Here is a 19,417-nt window from a genome sequence, read left to right as displayed (position 1 = left end):
CCGCCAGAACGGGACGTCCTAGCCGGTTGCTAGCCTTCTAGAGTAGCTTCGGGAGGCGGAAGGCAGAGGCGAAAGGCAGAGACGGGGACCAGGACCGGGAGTAACTGGGGTGGAGAGAGGTGTAGGGGCGCAGAGGCGTGGGGCAGCACGTGAGCGTGGTGCTGAATGAGCATCAGGGGTGGAGCAGTTCGCGAGTGGGGGTCATAGGAGGAACTTGGAAGGGACTGGGCGGTGCCCTGGAGCCACGGGGCGGAGCGTTGGAGCTCCGGGGCGGAGCGCTGGAGCTCCGGAGCGCCGTGTGTTAGTGCGCAGGGGCGGAGCGCGGGCGAGAGCGCTCAGCGTTACAGAGGCGGAGCGTGGAGGGCTCGGGGGCGGGACGCAGGAGCTGGGCTCTGGAGATTGGGGTGGGAGAAGGGGAGAATTTAGGAGCAAGGTGTAGGGGCTGATTCTGAGCAAGGAGATCGCAGGAGCGGGCGTCAGGGCTGGGTGCTGAGGCTACTCGGGCGGAGTGTGGACAGCGCTGAGACAGGAGCATAGCGCGGGAGGCAGACACAAGGCGTGGAGAGCTCAGGGGCGGGGATTAGGGAAATCAGGGAGGGGTGTGGGGGCGCAGAGTAGGAACGGGGAGAGCTCAGGGGCGGGATTAGAGAGCGCAGGGGTGGACCCGGGAGAGCTCAGAGACCGGTAGCAGAGAGCACAGGGGTGGGGTGGACGTTGAGAGCCTTGGGATGAGACGGCGGTGGCTTGGTCTGTAGCCTGGGCGGGGCTGGGACGCAGGCGGGACCCGTGGGTACTCGAGCCCCGGGCGTCTAGATGCCCAGACAGAGGCGACCGCGGGCTCGACTTGGCCTCGACCTCTCTGCACCTTTGTCCCTGTGCACCCTGGCCGTCTGCCCTTCGTCCCTAGCCGGCCATGCCATCCCCCGCACCTCCCACCGTGCTGCTGCCGTGGGAGCGCGCCGTGGTACTGCTGTCGTGCGTGCTGTCAGCGCTGGGCTCAGGCCTCTTGGTGGTCACGCACGCCCTGTGGCCTGACCTGCGTAGCCGGGCGCGGCGCCTGCTACTCTTCCTGTCGCTAGCGGACCTGCTCTCGGCTGCCTCGTACTTCTACGGGGTGCTGCAGGACTTTGCGGGGCCTTCGTGGGACTGCGTGCTGCAGGGCGCGCTCTCTACTTTCGCCAACACCAGCTCCTTCTTCTGGACTGTGGCCATCGCTCTCTACCTGTACCTCAGCATCGTCCGAGATGCGCGCGGGCCCAGCACGGACCATCTGCTCTGGGCTTTTCATCTCATCAGGTGAGTGGGAGACGCTGCTTTGCCTCCAGGCCCCAGACCCAGGCTTACTGGTCCCTGGCCTTGCTTACTGCACTGTGGCCCTCGTGCGTCCTCTATCTAGGTGGCAAGGTGGCTTGTTCTACTGATGGTCATGCCCCCCCCCGGGCATCCCGGAAGCATGGAAGGATGCCCTGCTTGCCCAAGAGATTGGAGTCAACGTGTTAGAGCATCTCTGAAGCGGGTGGTCGGTGGTGTCTGCCCCAATTGGAACCTTCAGGCAAGGTGGGGGTGGGTGCAGAGCTTGCCCACAGGGGTGAGCCCTGCCATTTAGAAAGGAACTGGGAACAACGACACTGTGCCTTTGCCTCCTTCTTCACCGTGACTTGGCAGTCTCTGCTGCCTGTGGAGAGAAACCCCGATACGTAGGCTGGGAGATGATTAGGTGTCTGTCCTGGCGGAAGAGCCCACAACTTCCAATTCTCTACCACAGTGGGTGTGGTACATCCAGCCACTCCCAGACCACAGTGTCTCAACCATAAAACACACAAGTGTATGCTTTTTAAGTTTTTCATGCCGTTTATAGACTTTGGGCCCCAGTCACTAGAATTTTTATTCTAAGGTTTTTTAAAGATTTATTAATTTTATTTTATGTGTGAGTATTGACTGCATGTATGTATGTGCATCACATGTATGTAGGTGTACTTGGTGCCCTTGAAGGTCAGAAGAGGGCATCAGCCCCTCCCCCAACTAGAGTTACAGGTGGTTGTGAACCATCATGTGGGGGCTGGGAATTGAACCTAGGTCCTCTATAAGAGCAACAAGTGCTTTTAACCACCAAACTTCCTGTCTAGTCCCTCCTAGGAGGACTTGACTGCCTAGAATTATTCAGGATCTTCAAAACTGAGGTCAGTGGCAAAGGGCTGGTCAGGATCAGGGCTGTCAGCCACCTGGAGTCTCTGAGAGCGAGGAAACGAAGGCCTTTGCCGGCCTGTCTTGCCCTGTCCTGCCGTGCTTTCAAGCATGTCAGCAAAAAAGCTGTACCCAGAGGCCAGCTTCACCTGTGTCTTTTCAGAGTTCCAAACTCCTGGTGTCCTGTGCTGAACCCAAGGCAGGAATCCTAAGGCCGTTTCCTTGTCTCTTTGCCTGAGCGCAAGGCCCTGGAGTCTGCCCTAATTATAGGTCCTTTCTAAAACTTTGAGTGCTTTCCAAGGGCTAAGAGGGTAGTCAGCGCTTCAGTAGAGACAGGTCACCTGGTTGTCACACGCTGAGACAAGCTGGGAAGAGTCACTTGACCTGCTGCTCTTGCAACTGTTGGAAGGAGACCAGCTGGTCCCAAAGAAATGAAAGAGCCCACTTCTCAGCTGCTCAGGCAAAATCTTTGTACCATGTCATTCCCAGTGGGGGGGACCTACTGCAAAGGGGACTCGGTTTCTCTGCCCTCCAACACACATCAAATACCAACTATGTCAGAGACCAGAAGTCTTCCATGGTAGGATTGGAGTCTGAACACAGTTGGTCATTGGCACCTGAAAAGGGGCCCAAGTTGGACCTCTCTTTGCAAGAAGTTCTCCTGACTGCACTCTTTCCAAACTGATGAATACGATCTATTTTTTAAGCAAAGGAACAGGGCCTTCTCTGTAGCCCCTACAGCCTGATTTTCCTAGCCAGCCTGAGCTGGGAGTGCCCTGCTCAGTTCTCATCAGCGACCCTCTAGGAAGGTTCTGGGATGCTTGGGGAAGTTTTCTAGGGAAGGCCTGTGTTCCAGAGACTCGCTGGAACCTGCTCAACAGGTTCAGTTATGACCCAGATCCTGCCACACTGGTTGCTAAGGCCTCTCCGCTCTATAGCCTTGGAATATTTGGTCATTGCTGCCGAAGGATCTGTGATATGAAGAATCCTCCTCCCTGGACACAGGCTACCTGACTACCTACTCTGTGTTTGTTGAGTTATTAGGCAAGGCCTCCCTGTAACCCTGGCTGGCCTGGAACCTCCTATCTCTGCCTCCCACAGGTGCTGAGATTAAAGGTGTGCGCTGCCACGCCCATCGATGATCCATTCCCCCTCATCCCCTGGCTCACTACTAAAACTCAAGCCTCTTCTTCAAGTCTTCCAGCCTTGGAAAGGATTTTAATTTTTTTTAATTTTCTTTTTTTTTTAAAAAAGATTTATTTATTTAGTATATATACAACATTCCTTCCATATGTGCTTGCAAGCCAGAAGAGGGCACCAGATCAAATTATAGATGGCCGTGAGCCACCATGTGGTTGCTGGGAATTGAACTCAGGACCTCTGGAAGAGCTGTCAGTGTTCTTAACCTCTAAGCCATCTCTCCAGCCCCTTTTTTCTATTTTTTTTCTTTTTCTTTTCGAGACAGGGTTTCTCTGTAGGTTTTGGTGCTTGTCCTGAACTAGCTCTTGTAGACCAGGCTGGCCTTGAACTCACAGAGATCCGCCTGCCTCTGCCTCCCAAGTGCTTGGATTAAAGGCGTGCACCACCACCGCCCGGCAGAATTTTAAAATGATAACAGTACACGTGGTGGCTATCTCTCCGTGAAGGGTTCTGAAGAACAGTCGGGGTTGATGGCACATTCCTGGAACCCAGAGGAGGTAGAGGCGGGAGAGTCAGGAGCTCAAAACCTGCTTCAGTGCTATTTAAACGTCAGGTCAGTCCGCCATGCTGGGCTGCACAGGATCCTGTCCCCACCCACCCACCCACCCCCAAACAGTAGTTACTGGGAATTGATCATATAACAGGGTGGCATTTTCTCATTAAATTAGAACAAGAAATAGTAAGAATCAGAAGTAATTTCATTGTTCAGCAGTAAGGGAAGCAGTAAGTTAAGGGACTTCCTCTCCTTCCTCCCCAAAATGCCACCCAGCTGGTGATGCTGGTGGCCTGTGCTCTAACTCATGTGTTTAATGGCATGATAGCATGTGGTACGGAAAAGGAATCTTGATGGCTCGTTTTCTGGAAATGCCAGGGACTGAAGCTGGTGCTACCTCCCCAGACCTGAGAAATCCCATCTCTAAAAACAGCTACAGGCATGAAACACAGAATCCCAGAGAGGCCGTGCACACACAAGTTCCCAGGAAAGCAACCATGAGGCCCCAGTGCCTTCCTCTTAGTACTCAACAGGGTCCCATCCCCGGGGACCTTTCTCTGTGACTGGAGGAGGACAGCTGAGACCCCATCATCTGGCTCCCGAAGCCTTCACAAAGAGCTGCCCCATTATTAGATCACCCATGCTCCAGCCAGATGGGCGGGGCCATCACCCACCACTCACAGAAGACAGATGGCCCAAGCCACAGAGCTAGGAAGTCGGGGGGCGGGGGGGGGGGGGCGCAGGGGTAGATGCTAATTCTGACCCTGAGTCTGTGCGTTTCATGACTCTACCTGGCTGGGATAACAATGACTTTAAGAAAACTTATTTATGCTGTGCAGGTTTCCCAGTTGTTAGCATTTTGTGTTCTCCCATTATTTTTCTTGAGTAGACGCGATGTCACCCCGTGTGTATGCTTATGTTTGTGGCTTTCCCGCAGACGCACACATACCAACACATAACCGGCAGGGTGGCACTGCCACCTGATTGGTGGACTTCGTCGCTGAGGAAAATTCTGAATTACACGTTAACCTATTTTCCATGTCTTCTTATCCCCTTGCAAATCTTCCGTTTCCCCATCTGTCTTCTTTATAACTCTGACTTTAAATTTTATTTTTACTTATTGCTTAGGGGGGCTGTGTGTGTCATGGCACCTGTGTGTAGAGGTCAGAAGGCAAACAACTTTGTGGACTTCGCTCTCGCCTCCCACCTTTTTGTGGATTCAAGGGATTGAGTCACCAGGCTTTACGCCTGAGTCATCTTGCTAGCCCAACCTTGGCTATTTTGTTCACTTACTTTTGTTTCTGTTTCTGAGTCCGGTCCTCCTGCCCCACCTCCCTAGTGCTGTGATTAGAGGGATGAGTGCCTCTCTACCCGTTCTCTGCAGTGCCGAGGGTCGGGATGAGACCCAGGCAAGTGCTCTACCAACAGAGCTAAACCCCAGCTCATAGTTATGTTTTGTTTAGGCGGGGCCTTCGTGTGTAGTCTAGGCTGGCCTGAAATTCACCATGTAGCCCAGGTAGCTTCAGACTCAGCCTCCTGAGTGCTGAGGTTACAGACACGTGTCACTGTCCTGGCTCATGACGTTGGCGTTGGGGAGAGTACAGCATGGTAGCTTGTAGGATGCCCTCAGTTTTTGTATGCCCGATGCTTCTTCACAGGGCTTAAAGTCTGCACTCTGGCAGGTTTCAGAAGCACTTTGGTGTTGACTTGGCTAAGGTCACATCTGTCAGGCATGGTGCAGTTATTTCCCTCTCTCTCACTCTCTGTTTGGATGTTTTGCCTGCATGTATGTTTGTACCACATGTGTGCAGTGCTCAAGGAGGCCAGAAGAGGGAATTGGAACTCCTGGGTCTGGAGTTACAGACAGCTTGGAGCCACATGTGGGAGCTGGGAATTGAACCCTGGTCGTCCGGAAGAGCAGCCAGTGCTCTTAACCATCTCTCCAGCTCTGCTTTTGCCTTGTCATTCCTTTAGTGCATCCGTGTGAATGTGTCTCTGTGGTCATTTATTTAGGGTACCCACCCCAGGCCAGGGCTGGAGTTGCCTGTATGGGCAATTTCCTATTCTTCCTCTATAGCAACTGTCTCCACCCTCAGCAGGGGCCAGCTAGCCACCCTCACCCCTGCCCCTGTTCTACCAGATCAGTTCTAGAGTCCTTGAAAAGGGCTGGGAGGTAGGGTGTTGTCTCTTGGGGTCAGAGGTAAGGGTCCTGACTGAGCTGGTCACCAGCAGTCTGGACTTCTGGCTCCACTTCTGGGTGTGACTGAATGCGGAACAGCTGTATTGCGCTCTCTCTCTCTCTCTCTCTCTCTCTCTCTCTCCACACACACACACACACACACACACACACACACACACACACACCCCTCTGGAGCTCCCTTGCATTTATGGAGGAAGAAAGAGTCTTATGTCCCAAGCTGACCCCAAGACTCTGCTGTGTGGGGAGTGGGAAGTTACACCATAGTGAAAAAGAAGCAAAGATAGGGTCTAGCCAAGCCTAGTGGTATCCGACTGAAATCCCAGGCTGAGGCAGAGAAATTGCCATGAGTTCAAGGGCAGAGCTGGATTTCGGGGTTCTTCCTGCCGTGTCTCAGTGTTCTCTCCAAGACCCATGCCGGAGAGGGGGACCAGGGGAGATAATGAATTCATTTGTGTTTTTAGAGGCAGAGTCTCAGCTGAGCCTGGCCTCAACCTTGTTCTGTAGCCCAGTATTCTCTCAGACTCTTGACCTTCCTGTCACACTTCCCCAGAGCAAGGATTACAGGCGCCATACCCCATGCCTACCTTGGCATTTGTTTTAGACAAGGTTTCCTATGGTAGCCCAGACTAGCCTAGAACTCACTGTGTAGCCCAGGAGACTGGCTTTGCTTTAAGGTCAGCCGTCCTTGCCTCCCGGGCACCATGCCCACCTCATGCTCAGTTGCTGTTGTAGGGGTCTGAGACTGGGGGCTTTTAGAGCCAGCCAGTAAATGCTGATAAAGGAGGGGGAGCCTCCACGAAAGGATGCAAGACCTCCACATTTTCTTTCCTGTGGCTTGTTTTTTTGTTTGGTTGGGGTTTTTTTTGTTTTGTTTTGTTTGGTTGGTTTTTTTTTTAGAGATAGTTCTCTACGTAGTCTTGGCTGGCCTGGAACTCACTACATAGATCAAGCTAGGCTTGAACTCATAGAGAAACCTGCATGTCTCTTGCCTTTCTTGGCCTCCTAAGTGCTGGGATTTAAGCCATGTGTCACCATGCCCTGCTCATTATTAAGTATTTTAAACAACAAAGATTCTTTCCAGGTTTGGTAGAGAGATGTTGAGGGAGGAGGATTGCTGGTGAAACATCCTTTGGTTCCACCAGCCACTCATGGTGGGGTTGGGGGGATTGGGGGCAGATGGGGAGATGGGGGGGCTGGTATAGGCCATTCAACAGCAATCCACAGGACAAAGGGAATTCCTTTATAGACTTTAGAGTGGGGGTCTCTGTGCTTAGAAGGGAGCAGTCTCTGAGTTTAGCCATTCTGTGAACCTGCTCAGAAAGTGAGTCCTATTGCCCCACCCTGTCTTGGGGCTGCTGCTGCTGAATGCTAGGAGTTTAGCTGCTTAGGGAAGAGCCTAGATGGCAGGTAAGGCTGCTATGGTTTCCTCCACAGTCCACAGGGTGGCCTCTGATCTAACACTGGGCAGGCAGTCTCTTGAGCAGCACTCCAGGGCACCAGTGCCCCCCACATTGGAGCTGGTTTCCATCTATTCTACTCAGTGTCTTTCCCCAAGATTATATGGTAAGATCTTACAGTGGGAAACCCAGGGCAAGAGCCTCAGGGACAGCAGAGGTTACTCTTGATTCTTCTGGGAGTATCAAACTGCTTCTCTTCCTCCAGGACCTAGGTGGGCAGGGGCATCTGCTGAGGGCTACAGTGTCATCAGGTGGGTCCTGCATTGCACAGGATACCCCTCCCCCTCCCACAGCTGAATTCACAGAATGACCTCATGGTGACCTCCTAGAGACTGACCCCCTGAACCTCTCCCACGTCCTAGCTCTGCCCCACGAGAGGGACAGTGAGTAACCATTGTCCTGGGGAAGCTGCCTCTGCATCCTGGCTCTGTTCCGCTGGGCTTCCCTCTGGCTCCTCTGGCTCCTCCCCAGAGCTGTTCTAAACGGGAGCGTTGTTGCCGGGCAGTCTCCTCTACCCCCTCCCCCGTTCTGTTAACACTTTAAGGCTGTCTATAACCACTGGTCTTAAACCAGGAATTGCCATTTGGCGCACAGAGAGGGTAAAGGAAGACCCCTCCCACACTTTGTTTCCTACCCAGAAGTTGCCAGTCTCCAAGGATCAGAAGGAACCGAGAAACACAGGATGCCTGGAACCCACTTCCAACCGGGGCCCTTCGTGGGACGGACTGGGGCCCGGGCTAATGGTTCAAATGCTCTTTGGAAAGCAGTGGGCAGCTTTTCCACTGGACCCTGCGAAGGGGGAGGAGTGCCCCCACTCTATAACAGAACGTCCCCAGATGGGCAGAGCTGGGATCCCCAAGGGGCCTGCTTCCAGTGGTCATCCAACACGTTGCTATTCTGGGGACAGCCACCTGCCTGAGGCCATCACAGGAACGCCAGGGGATTCCTAGTATGAGGGTGGCTTGCTTCTTTCCTGTGTGACTGCTTCCAGTTTCGCTTCCCTGGGGATTTAAAGCTAGAATGGTAAAGAGTCCCCAGAGGGGCTTGACTGGAGAAAGCCAAGAGGCTTTGCTTTAGTTTTCTCTTCCCTAAGTTCTTCCAGTTCATTCCTTTGACTCTGGAGCTCAGCTCCGCGGGGGCTGGGGTAGTGACTCCTCTGTCCTGCATGGGGTGTCAACAACAGCCCGCTAGAAGCTCAAGGTGTGGGCCAGGAGATGGTTGGCTCATAGATGGTGCTGACTTCCTGGACCCTCACAAGTTGTCGCTCTGTGCTTGTCGGAGTCAAAATCCGCTCCTATCAGATGCCTGCTCTTGGGGGTGGACCCACTGGCGGCCACCTTGTCTCCAAACAGTCATTTTCTCAGGTTCTGAGGGTCAGGACTTCAAGAGACAGACCTGGAATGGAGCACGGTTTGGTCTGTAACTGCTTGAGAAGGGAGGAAGCCTATGCAGAGCCTGACCTTGGGTTCCAGGTGAACAGGAACTAGGAGACCAGGCTCTGCCAGGAGGTGCTGTTGTTGCCACTCCAGGTGAGGGATCGGCTCGGGGTGTGGTGTGCTAACTTTCTTCCCCCTGGACAGACCCTAATCCATGAGGTCCCCTGCTTCAGAATCAGAGGTTTGGAGAGCCGAGGTGGCACCCAGTCTTGTCAGCCTGGCCCACATGAGACTCTGTCTCAAAAAAACTTAAGCCATGGAGGTAACTTTAATAATACCATGAACTGTGGGGCAGAGGCAGCTGAAGAGATGGTTCCGCGGTTAAGAGTACTTGCTGCTCTTGCAGAGGACCTGGGTTTGGTTCCCAGCACCCACACAGCTGCTCACAACCGCCTGAAACTCCCGTTCTGGGGGATATGACTCTCTCTTCTGGCCTCTGGGTGATATGCATACATACATGCAGGCAAAACACGCTCACATCCATGAAATAAATAGATCTTTAAAACATAAAGAGTAAAAGTGTCACCAACCCCAAATTGAAGCCGAGACAGTGCCCTGTGGGGGCAGACAGGAAGCTGAGTGTCCAGCGGGGAGGCCGCGAGAAGAATGGGGGTGGAAGGAACAAGGAAGCATTCGAGCAACCTGGGAGCACCGTGCTTCGTCTGGCCAAGAAGTCTCTTAGTCATGGTCTAGTGAACTTACAGTCTGTGTCGTATTCTCTGTGTTTTCTGTTTCTTCAGAGAGGGTCTCACTCTGCAGCCCAAGCTGGCTTCAGACTCCTGGCAATCCCCCTGCTTCAGCTTCCCTAGTGCTGGGGTTACAGGGCCTAGCTTTCACTTTCTTCTTAGATGCTACAGAAAATGAAAGTTAGGAGCTCAATTTGTGTGACGGGATCAGTCTAAATTCCTGAGCATGACTGGTCGGGCAGAGTGGGGCTCCCCAGAAGCATCCCTGGAGATTCTATCAGCTGTATGGGCTTGACACATACTTGGTATAAAAACATGAATATGTGCTTTTGCTTGTAGACCTTTTAAAATTACATTTATTTATTTTTGAGGGGCGGGCACGAATTGCCATGGCACACATGTGGAGGTCAGAGGGCAAGTTCCGCCTCGTGGGTCCCAGGGACGGAACTCAGGTCATCAGGTTTAGTACTTTTACCCACTGAGCTGTCCCAGCAGCCCCAAGAACTGAATACTTTCGTATCACGTACAGGCTGCTGTTGTGATTGTCCTCTGAGCCTACTTCTCCCAGCCGGGCCTGCTGACCGTTAGCATTCCCTCATGAGGAGGTCGAGAGGTCACAAGACCCTCACCTGAGTGTCCAGCTGCTTCCTGCCACCTGTTGTTTGTCCCTCTGCCTTACTTGCGTGTGTCCTTGGGGAAGGGATGGAGCACATAGGAAGACTAAGGGGTGGGGGCCTCCATCTAGGTGACCCATGGGGAAGTCCTCATCTCTGCTAGCTAAAGGAACAGTTTTCTGATACGGCCTTTTAGGAAGGAGCTTCCACACCCCTATAAGTAACCCCCCACCTATGAGCTGTAAGGAACGCCCAATAAATTCATTGGTTCTCCAGAGGGAACTTCAGCAGAAATGTTCTCAGTTTGGGACCTTAGGGGAAGGAGTAGACATTGCTTATGTACCCTCGTGCCAAGGAATTTTAGCTAGAGCTGTGTGCTTCCCATCCTCCTGTCAGTGACAGGTATGATAAATGTATGTATTGTGTATGTATGTATGTTTGTTTGTATGTGTGTATGTATATATGCATGTGTATTATGTATGTGTGTATGTATGTACCTATGTGTGTATGTATGTATGTGTGTATATATATATGTATGTATGTGTATATATATGTATGTATGTGTGTATACACACGCCACACATCCACCTGCTTTATTCTGATGAACACTGAAACATTACAGCAGATGGGGTCTCACCTCAGAGCCCAGGCCTCCCGAGCATCTACCTTCCCAGTGCTGGGATTACAGGCGTGTACGGCCAAGCGTGCCTCTAATCACAGTCTTCCTGGCAGCTGGCACATGTGTGGCTGCCTGGGCTTGTGGGAGCCGCATGGATGCTCATCTGGCTTTCCTCAGGTGGTGCCATCATCACCCCCACCCTGTGGAGATGCTGGCGTGCCGAAGCTAAGCAGCTTGCCTAAGTGGCCACAGAGTGGTAGTTTGGACCCAGCCCATTGCATCAAAGTCGGAGCACTCAACCCCTGTGTCACCTCCACAAGAGGCGTCCCTTTGATAAGGTGTCTTGGAAGGAGACTGGGCAGGGATTCTTGGAAAGGAGACTTGGGGCTTGGACCTAATTCCAGTTGTGTTGTGGTGGGGGTGTTCTCCAAATGGCGGAGCCAGGTAGGGTCCCCAGTGGTGCACCACCTGACCAGATGTTCTAGACGGTCACTTTGACCCTTACCAGGCTACACTTGCTCCGTGTGAGAAAGGAGGCTTCAGAGCCAAGGGGATTTGCCTACACATAGCCCACGATTCTAGACCCTGGATTCTCCCAATTCCTGAAACCCAAGATCCCGCAGGTTGCCTGGGGACTGACTGAGGGTGTGAATGTTGAAGCCTAGACTCGCAGGCTGAAGTTGGCGTACTGGACCACACCCCTGTGGGTGCAGGGAGAGGAGCCAGCTGGGGCGTGTAAGAGCTGGATCTGTCTGGCCACACCCCTCTCTGAGGAGCACTGGACCTTTATTTTTCAATTATTTTATTTTTCTATACAAGTATTTGCCTGCATTGGTATCCAGGTCTAAGTACTCACAACCTCAGTCAGTCCCCTGGCAACCTAGGAGAGCTTGGGGTACAGAAGTTGGGAGTGGATTCTCTGGGCCTGGATGGGAGATCATAGGCCATGGGCAGGCAAGTGCCCTTGGCCCCAGATGGTTGTGAGGTACCAAACCCGCATCTTTTGCAGGTTGTGTCATTTAGGAGATTGTTTTGAGAGTGTCTCAGTCTGTAGCTCAGGCTAGCATTTTACTGTGTAGTCCAGGCTAGCCTGAAACTTTCTGTGATCTATCTGCTTCCACCTCCCAAGCACTGAGGTTATAGGCATATGCCACTGTGCCCGGTTTCTGCGGCACGAGAGATTGAACCCAGAGCTTCATCCATACTACACAATCAATCCAATCGCTCTTCTGACCAAGCCACAAAGTCCTGAAATTCTAAATCAGAACAGGCTCCCCTTTGCCCTTCCTGCCCTCCCTTGATTTACAGGAACACTGTAACACTATCTGATGCTGGTTTGGGGAGCACTGTTCTCTGCAGGGATAACACTGCAGGACTAGGGGCTAACCTTGGCACCCCTCTTTTCGTGTATTCTTCAGCTGGGGTGTCCCGCTGGCCATCACAGTGGCCGCTGTCTCTTTGAAGAAGATAGGCTACGATGCCTCTGACGTGTCCGTGGGCTGGTGCTGGGTGAACCTGGAGGCTGAGGACCGTGTCATGTGGATGCTCCTGACTGGGAAGCTGTGGGAGATGCTGGCTTATGTCTTACTGCCTCTACTGTACCTTCTGGTCAGAAAACACATCAACAGAGCGGTAGGTGTCTGATGTGCTGGCCCTTCGGGGACAGACTAATTCTCTAAGGGACTAAACTAGTGCCAGGCCATAGGAACTCTGTGCTTGGACTGAATACGGGATCGTGAATAGGCTTGTTGGCTAGTCCTGGTATAGGTGAGACCGAAGTAGCTGGACCACAGAGCTGCGTTCTCAACCGCGGTCCTGCACTGCCACCGTGTGGCCATCCCAGTATTACACTAAGGAGTTCAAAGTCAAGGATGGTGGCCACAGCTAACTTTGACCCTTGGTGGTCAAAATTGTGTCCCAAGTGTCAGCCTTTTCAGGAGATCATAAGTCAATAGGACTGTCCAGAAAGGGAGCCTAAGCGATCAAGGTCAAAGATAAACTGATGGTGGCAGAAGCAGTCATAGTTTGCCCTGAATTTGGAATTCACTATACTGTCAAGAATGACCTTAAGTTTCTGTTCAATCCTTGGGTACTAGGATTGCAGGTGTGCACCACCAGGCCAGTTTCTGCAGTGCTGGAAATTGAACCCAGGGCTTTATACGTGATGTGAGCGCTCTATCAAATGTATTGTATCCCTTTGCCCTGGACACAGACACGGGGTCTGATGTGGCCCAGACTGGCCTAGACTTTGTAACCGAGGACAGCTGTAAACTTCTGATCCTCCTGCCTCTGCTTCTCACGGAGTGAAACTATAAGCATCCCTGGCTTATTTTTTTCCCCAAATCGTACTGGGATGTTTTGTTTTGTGTTATTAGAGACTGAACTCAGGACCTCTGCTTGCTTAAATACTCTTATCCCTCAGCCACACCCATAGGCATGGGTTCTTCTGACTTAGCAGTTAGTTTCCTTTGTACTTTTTTTTTCTTTCTTTCTTCTTCCCTCCCTCCCTTCCTTCCTTCCTTTCTTTTAGACAGTCTCACCGCATAGCACTGGCTGGCCTTGAACTCCCACAGAGATCCACCTGCCTCTGCCTCCCCAGTGCTGGGATTAAAGACCCACACCTGGCCCTGAGCAGCCACTCCTGAGTTAGGATGCTCCTTGCGGGCATCTGTGTTCTTGGGACACCTCATCCTGGCACAGCACCTACACCTCTGTCTGCTGAGACTCCAGTTCTCCGATTTTCACCTGCCCTGTGTCCTCGCTGGGCCCTGGACTGGACTCCAGTCTGGAGTCCTGACTGGAGAGCAGAGCTACCAGTACGTTCCCACACAGACAACCTCTTCTGCATGCTCTTCTTCCCACTGACCTGGGAAGATGGGGGCTGCTCCTGGAGAATAAAGTCCCCCACGCCCCCTGCAGCTCTACCAGGCTCTACCCCGGTGTGTGTGCTTTTTGTCCTTCCTAGATCAGCCCCCTGCTTGCCAGGCTGGCCCTGGCATGTGACAATTAGCTCTTGCGATTTGTCAAGGGTTTTCAGAAAAGCAAAGGTATGAAGTGGTTAGGGAGGTGAGGACATAGTCATTCTCTGCCTGGAGATGGGGAGGGGAGCTGAGAATGAATGGGGAGGCAAGCTTGGTTCTTGAGGAGCAGCCAAGTGGTCCAGCTTCTCCAGGCTGCACCACCTCCCGCTGACCTCTCTGCCCTGTCCTCCCTATCTGTGGGAGACGGGCACTTAGTGCCCTGGGCTGCTGTCATGGACCCTTAGGGGAGGAGGTGGGTTTTTTAATCAGGTATGCTGTTGAAGCTTACCACCTGGATGCCGGGCATATGGTTAGTCCCTCACCAGGCTTCAGTGTCCTCAACACATGGCCAGCCTCAAGCCTCTCATTGGCCAGTTTATTTGGCTTTACCAATTTGATTGTGATTTGAAATCGAGCATCCTTCCTGCCGTGACCAACGTCCCTCAGGAATGCAAGAGCCAAGGCTTGCCCCTTCCTTTCCTTGGCCCCAGGGATCTCGTGTTGTGGAGGGGGAGGGGAATAGCAGTGAGAAGCTGAGCATTAAGGGTGAGCGACGTCAGGGATGGAGGTGGGGAAGAACGGTTGGCTGGAATGGGCTCAGGGCTGTTTGCAAAATGGCTGTCTGTGAGCTTTACCCACAATGTGACCCTGGGGAAGGACTTGAAGCTGAGGGAACTGCAAGTGATGAGCACTCCAGATGCAAAGACCAGCTAAGACCTGGGGCTGGAGGAGACCCAGAGCAAGGGAGAGAATGGGACTGAGGTCCAGACTGAGCGGGCTCACCCTTATGGGCTAGTATAAGGAAGGGTTGGAGTGGAGCCGCCAAGAGCTTGGCGTCACGGGCTCGTCAGACCTGCCATATGCCCTCTGAGAACTTGCCTCCTGCTTTGGGGACGACCTGCCGTGGGAAGGAGGAGACCAAGTAGACATAGTGACCATGCCTGGCCCATGCTGTGGTGGTGGGTCAGAGTATCTAGTTTCTGGGTCCGTTCTGCAGGTGTGGCCTTTACGACTTGCCTATAGGTCAGGTGTGCCTGGGGAAGAAAGGACTAAAAGACGATGCCCAAGTCACACAGGTGACAGGAAGGATGAAGTGTCATTGGCTGAAATGAGGGTGCAGTGGACCCGAGGGTTGAGATGACTTGTTTATCCTGGGCAGGGTTTATGACATCTCAGAGACACTCCTGTAGAGATATGGAGTAGGCAGGGGGTCCGATCTGAGAGTTGGAGGTTGTGGGGGATGACTTCTGGTTTATCTGATAGACTCCAGACCTCCTCAGTGTCCAAGTGGAAAAGGCCACAGTGCCCCCTCTCTTGCCTTCCCGGGCTGGTGGGTTGTGTGGACCTGTGGATGTACGTGGGTGGTTGCGGGCAGGGGCCGCCTGGCTCAGGTCTTTGCTCCCTGTCCTTCTTCACACAGCACCAGGCCCTCTCTGAGTACCGGCCCATCTGTGAGGCGCGCCAGCTGCAGCGAGGCTCCTCCGCCTCCATGGCTGATAAGAAACTGATCCTGATTCCGCTCATATTCATCTGTCTCCGGGTCTGGAGCACTGTGCGCTTCGTCCTGACCCTCTGCGGCTCCCCAGCTGTCAAGTCTCCTGTGCTGGTTGTTTTGCACGTATGTCTGTCCCCGTGGGCCCTGCTACCCCACTGTGGCATGGCCAGATCCCTTCCCTACAGACTGATACATCTAAGGTCCCAGGATGGGCCTAGGGGAAGCGGGGTAGCTCAGTGTCCTTTCCCTGTCCCCAAACAAGCATGGCTTTGCAGTTAGGGATGGGGAGAAATCTGTGTGGTTGTTCTGAGCAGCCTAGAGAAGCCATTGTAGAGTTAACTGATCCCGGATCCTTCTCACTGCAGAAGGCCTAAATGCAAGTCTGGCTAGGTGGCCAGCCACTTCTGGCCTGTCCAGAACTCTGCTTAAGGCCATGTATCTGAGCTCATCCCGCCACAATGTAGAGGCTGGGACTGGAAAGGTCATAGGATTCGTAGAGCCCACTGAGTCCCGTCGACTGTATTTCTGGAATACTCCCAGCCCCGTGTTTATGACTCTCCCCTTCCACCAGGGCATTGGGAACACTTTCCAGGGAGGGGCCAACTGCATCATGTTCGCCCTCTGCACCCGCGCAGTCCGCTCAAGGCTCTTGTCTCTCTTCTGCTGCCGCTGCTGTCCTCAGCCCTCTACCCAGAACCCTCTTGGGGCTCCTACTCCCCCCAGGATGAGAGAATCTCAGGAATCCAGACGGACTCCAGAAGTTCCCAGCACCTGATTGGTGGACTTCTCTCCTTGTTCTCACCGCTGCTGCCTTCCTGGTGCCTGCTGCTGCCCCACCAGGTACAGGGTCGCCCACCGGAAGCCTTGACTAGGGAAGCTCCGCCCCGTGAAGGACCGGCCATCAGGGCAGCCTCTTCTACCTCCTAGACTCTCAGGGCTGCTGTGCGTTCCCTGCACACCCGTGTCCTGGTTCAGTGGGGTTTGTTTGTGTAAGCCCAAAGATGTGGGATGCAGGGAAGCCAGCAATGCAGGATCCCTTCAGGGCACTGGTTCTCAGTCCTGAAGCCACCAGCACTGTTTACAGTTTGAGGGACCCATACCTATGGACCCCTCGGAGAGATGCACCCCGACCCAGACATCACAGTATGGGGTCCGGGTTTGCCACGGTGTTGAGATTCACAGAGAACCTGGAGAAGTCAGAGCTCAACAGCAGAGCCATTTCCCTTAAACCAGGTCCCAAGTCCGCTACGATCACGGAGACGCCGTCATTGACCCAAACCACCCAGGCACACAGCCATGGGCATCTCACGGATTCTCTGCTTGGCTCATCAACCCTCAATATTTATTGCATTTGAATTTCAGCACAGGCCAGAGTCCAGAGTCCTGCCCATGAGTCAATCACACAACACTCAGGTCCTTTCTGGGACCAAGACAGAAGGCAGCTCAGCTCCAGTCCCTAAGGACGACATACGGTTTCTACCTGCTGTTTTCGTACAACTTTTGTTCTCAGTGATTATTACAGGGGTGAGTCAGGAGGGTGTCTGGCTCGGCGCCTTGTTTAGTTAGTTTTGGTTTGCTTGTTTGGTTGTTTTGTTTTGTGGTCAGGGGGTTGGTGAATGGTCCAAACACTGACTCCTCCCCAAAGGAGTCAGCCTTTGGAGATTCAGTCTTGGGCTGGGATATAGCCCACTGTGCTTCCACGTTGGTCCCTGTACCAAAAATATTTAAAAAGCTTTTTTTTCTTGGTAGTTATTTATGGGATATAGAAAGAGGATTCCGAGGTGATTACATTTTATTTAATTTATTTGAGATAGGGTCTCATTATATAGCCCTGGCTGGTCTGGAACTTGCTGTGTAGACCAAGCTGGCCTCGAACTCACAGAGATCCACTTGCCTCTGCCTCCCGATAATAACATTTTTTTAAAAAGGTTTTGTTTGTTTTGTTTTGTGCTTCCTGTACTAGGGCCTTGCTCTGCCACTGGGTTCTACCCCAACCCTTCCTTTTGTTCCTTTTGTTTTGAGCAGAGTCTCACTAAGTTGCCTCGACTGGCCTTGAACTCTCTCTCAGCCAGGCTAGACTTGAACTTGCGTTTTTCCTACCTCAACCTCCCAGAAAGCTAGTACTAAAGCCTCGGGGCAGTGTGCCCAATCAAAGAAGGGCATAAGAGAGCTGTGTTTCCGCTTCCACTCAGCGGCTCTTCTAGCAAGCCTTCCCTCATTTCAGAGAGCTAGGTACTCCGCGTCTCAGGCCCGCCACCTTGCAGGCAAGTCGAGGAAATGTTCTACTATGCCTGTAGACAGTGCCCTTGGGTTCTGTCCGTACCCCACGAAGCAGAGCGGATTCACAGAGCTGGTAAAGGGGCTGAGGATGAGGAGGACAGAGCCACACTGGGCCGTCGATTCCCATTTTGTTCTCAAACAACATCTCTCTCAGAAAAGGACTCGTCAGAGGACTGTGTCCATATGCTCCTTTTCTGGTTTCCTTGGGAAGTGTTTCTTTAGGAAAATCTACACGAGGTGGGTTCCCTCATGGGCATCAAAGAAAGCTCCTCAGCTGGGGGCTGTCTGTTTACAGAAACAGCCTACATCAGGCTTAGGGCGTCAGGCACAGGGCCTGCTGAGGTCCTGGGAAGACATTACAGCCGATTGTGCACTGTCAGCATGCTGCCAGTAATGATCTCCTGGCTTCTAAAATGGAACGGAAATTCTAGGAACTGTTTCCTGCAGAGAGAAAATGATCTACAGAATACCACAGAGGAAATGATGTGGGAACAAACCCAGCTGGGCAGGGCTTTGGGGAGCCCTGGCTGTTGGAGGTCCAGGAGCCTGGGGCTCACTCTAGCTCTCTCTGATGACTGATGCCATTGGTCAGGATTGCTGTCTGTAAGTCCCTCCGCAAAATAAACACTTTGGCTCTTTCCACCTGTTTCCCATACTGCCCCGTTGCTGCAGGGGAATGGCGGCAACCACAGGCTTGGTACCTTGCCTCTAGCCCCGTGAGCGCACAAGCTGATCTCAACCTTAGCGCTTCTCAGAGCTGGTGACCAAGTGGTTTCAGAACTGAAAACAAAAGGAAGGTGAGCCTTCAGTGAGTCCCAAGAGGAGGCCCTAGAGGCTGCCAGCTCCCATTACGCCTTGTTCAGCCTGGTGGCTTTTTATCTCTTAGCGTTACTCTATTTATCTCCCCATGCCCCCTTGGTCACCAAAATGTGACCTCAGCCTTAACGGGAGCTACAGCCTTTGCTCCCCCTTCTTCAGCACTTTGTGGTTCTTGTTCTCCCAATCAGTTGTCACCTGCTTCCTGCCTCTGTCCGTCTGGACACACACACACACACAGACACACGTTAGTTTTGGAGATACCAGGGGATTAAACCTAGGCCCTTGTGCAAACTAGACAAGTGTTTAGCATTCAGCTATTCCCTCAGTCCTTTTATTTTCTGTATTTTGAAGCAAGGTATTCTCACTAGTTGTCCAGGCAGGCCTTGAACTTGAGAGCCTCCCGTCTCAGTTTCACGGTTTCTGGAATTACAGACCCGTGCCTTGGTTTCCCGGCTGCCCAGACCAGAATAATCACACAGAAAAGCCAGGAAATGAATGAGCGGTCTCTGTTTACACAGGCTTCTGCCACCAAACTCAGCCAACTTTCGGAAGCCTCGGTTCGTTCTTTCTGTCTCTCTCTTAAAAGAATAAAGGAAACCCTTCATTTGTCTTCACTCTGTTTTTATGTGTGTGATTGCTCTTGTGTGTGTAAGCGCACCATATGTGTGCAGCACACTTGGAGGCCAGAAGGGAGTCTGAGCCCCAGAACCTGGGGTTACAGGTGGTTGTGGGCAGCAGATAAAAGGAACTTAAACCTGAGTCCTCTGCAAGAACAGGAAATGCTCTTAGCTGCTGAGCCACCTCCCAGCACCCTCTTCTTTTGTTTTTGGAACTCACAGTTGTGGAATAATGAAGCCTAGCGTGAGATATTTTTTTTGGAAGCATGATTTTTTTTGGCTGCGTGAAAGTCCAAA

At 52.6% G+C, this 19,417-nt stretch overlaps 1 protein-coding gene across 2 annotated transcripts; it reads left to right on the top strand.

The window, feature by feature from the left end:
• The first annotated feature begins 644 nt into the window (after nt 1-644).
• LOC121441731 (G-protein coupled receptor 157) lies at nt 645-19,090 on the top strand. 2 transcript variants are annotated; one of them, XR_005973501.1, is made up of 5 exons: nt 645-1,296; nt 12,308-12,521; nt 15,330-15,527; nt 15,976-16,244; nt 16,638-19,090. XR_005973501.1 is itself a non-coding variant. In XM_041642981.1 (4 exons), the coding sequence occupies exons 1-4, from the start codon at nt 914-916 to the stop codon at nt 16,177-16,179; spliced, it is 999 nt and encodes a 332-aa protein (XP_041498915.1). In that variant the 5' UTR covers nt 645-913; the 3' UTR covers nt 16,180-19,090. The 2 variants fall into 2 exon arrangements, 1 of the variants encoding a protein (XP_041498915.1); XM_041642981.1 differs by having other exon boundaries at nt 15,976-19,090.
• Nucleotides 19,091-19,417: the final 327 nt, after the last annotated feature.

The sequence above is a fragment of the Microtus oregoni genome, unplaced genomic scaffold, assembly GCF_018167655.1.
Source record: "Microtus oregoni isolate MIOR12 unplaced genomic scaffold, Mior012 000081F_ref0000091, whole genome shotgun sequence".
In the NCBI taxonomy this organism is placed as follows: domain Eukaryota; kingdom Metazoa; phylum Chordata; class Mammalia; order Rodentia; family Cricetidae; genus Microtus; species Microtus oregoni.
Note: the sequence above shows the minus strand (reverse complement) of the source record. Positions and strands in the feature narration are given on the sequence as shown.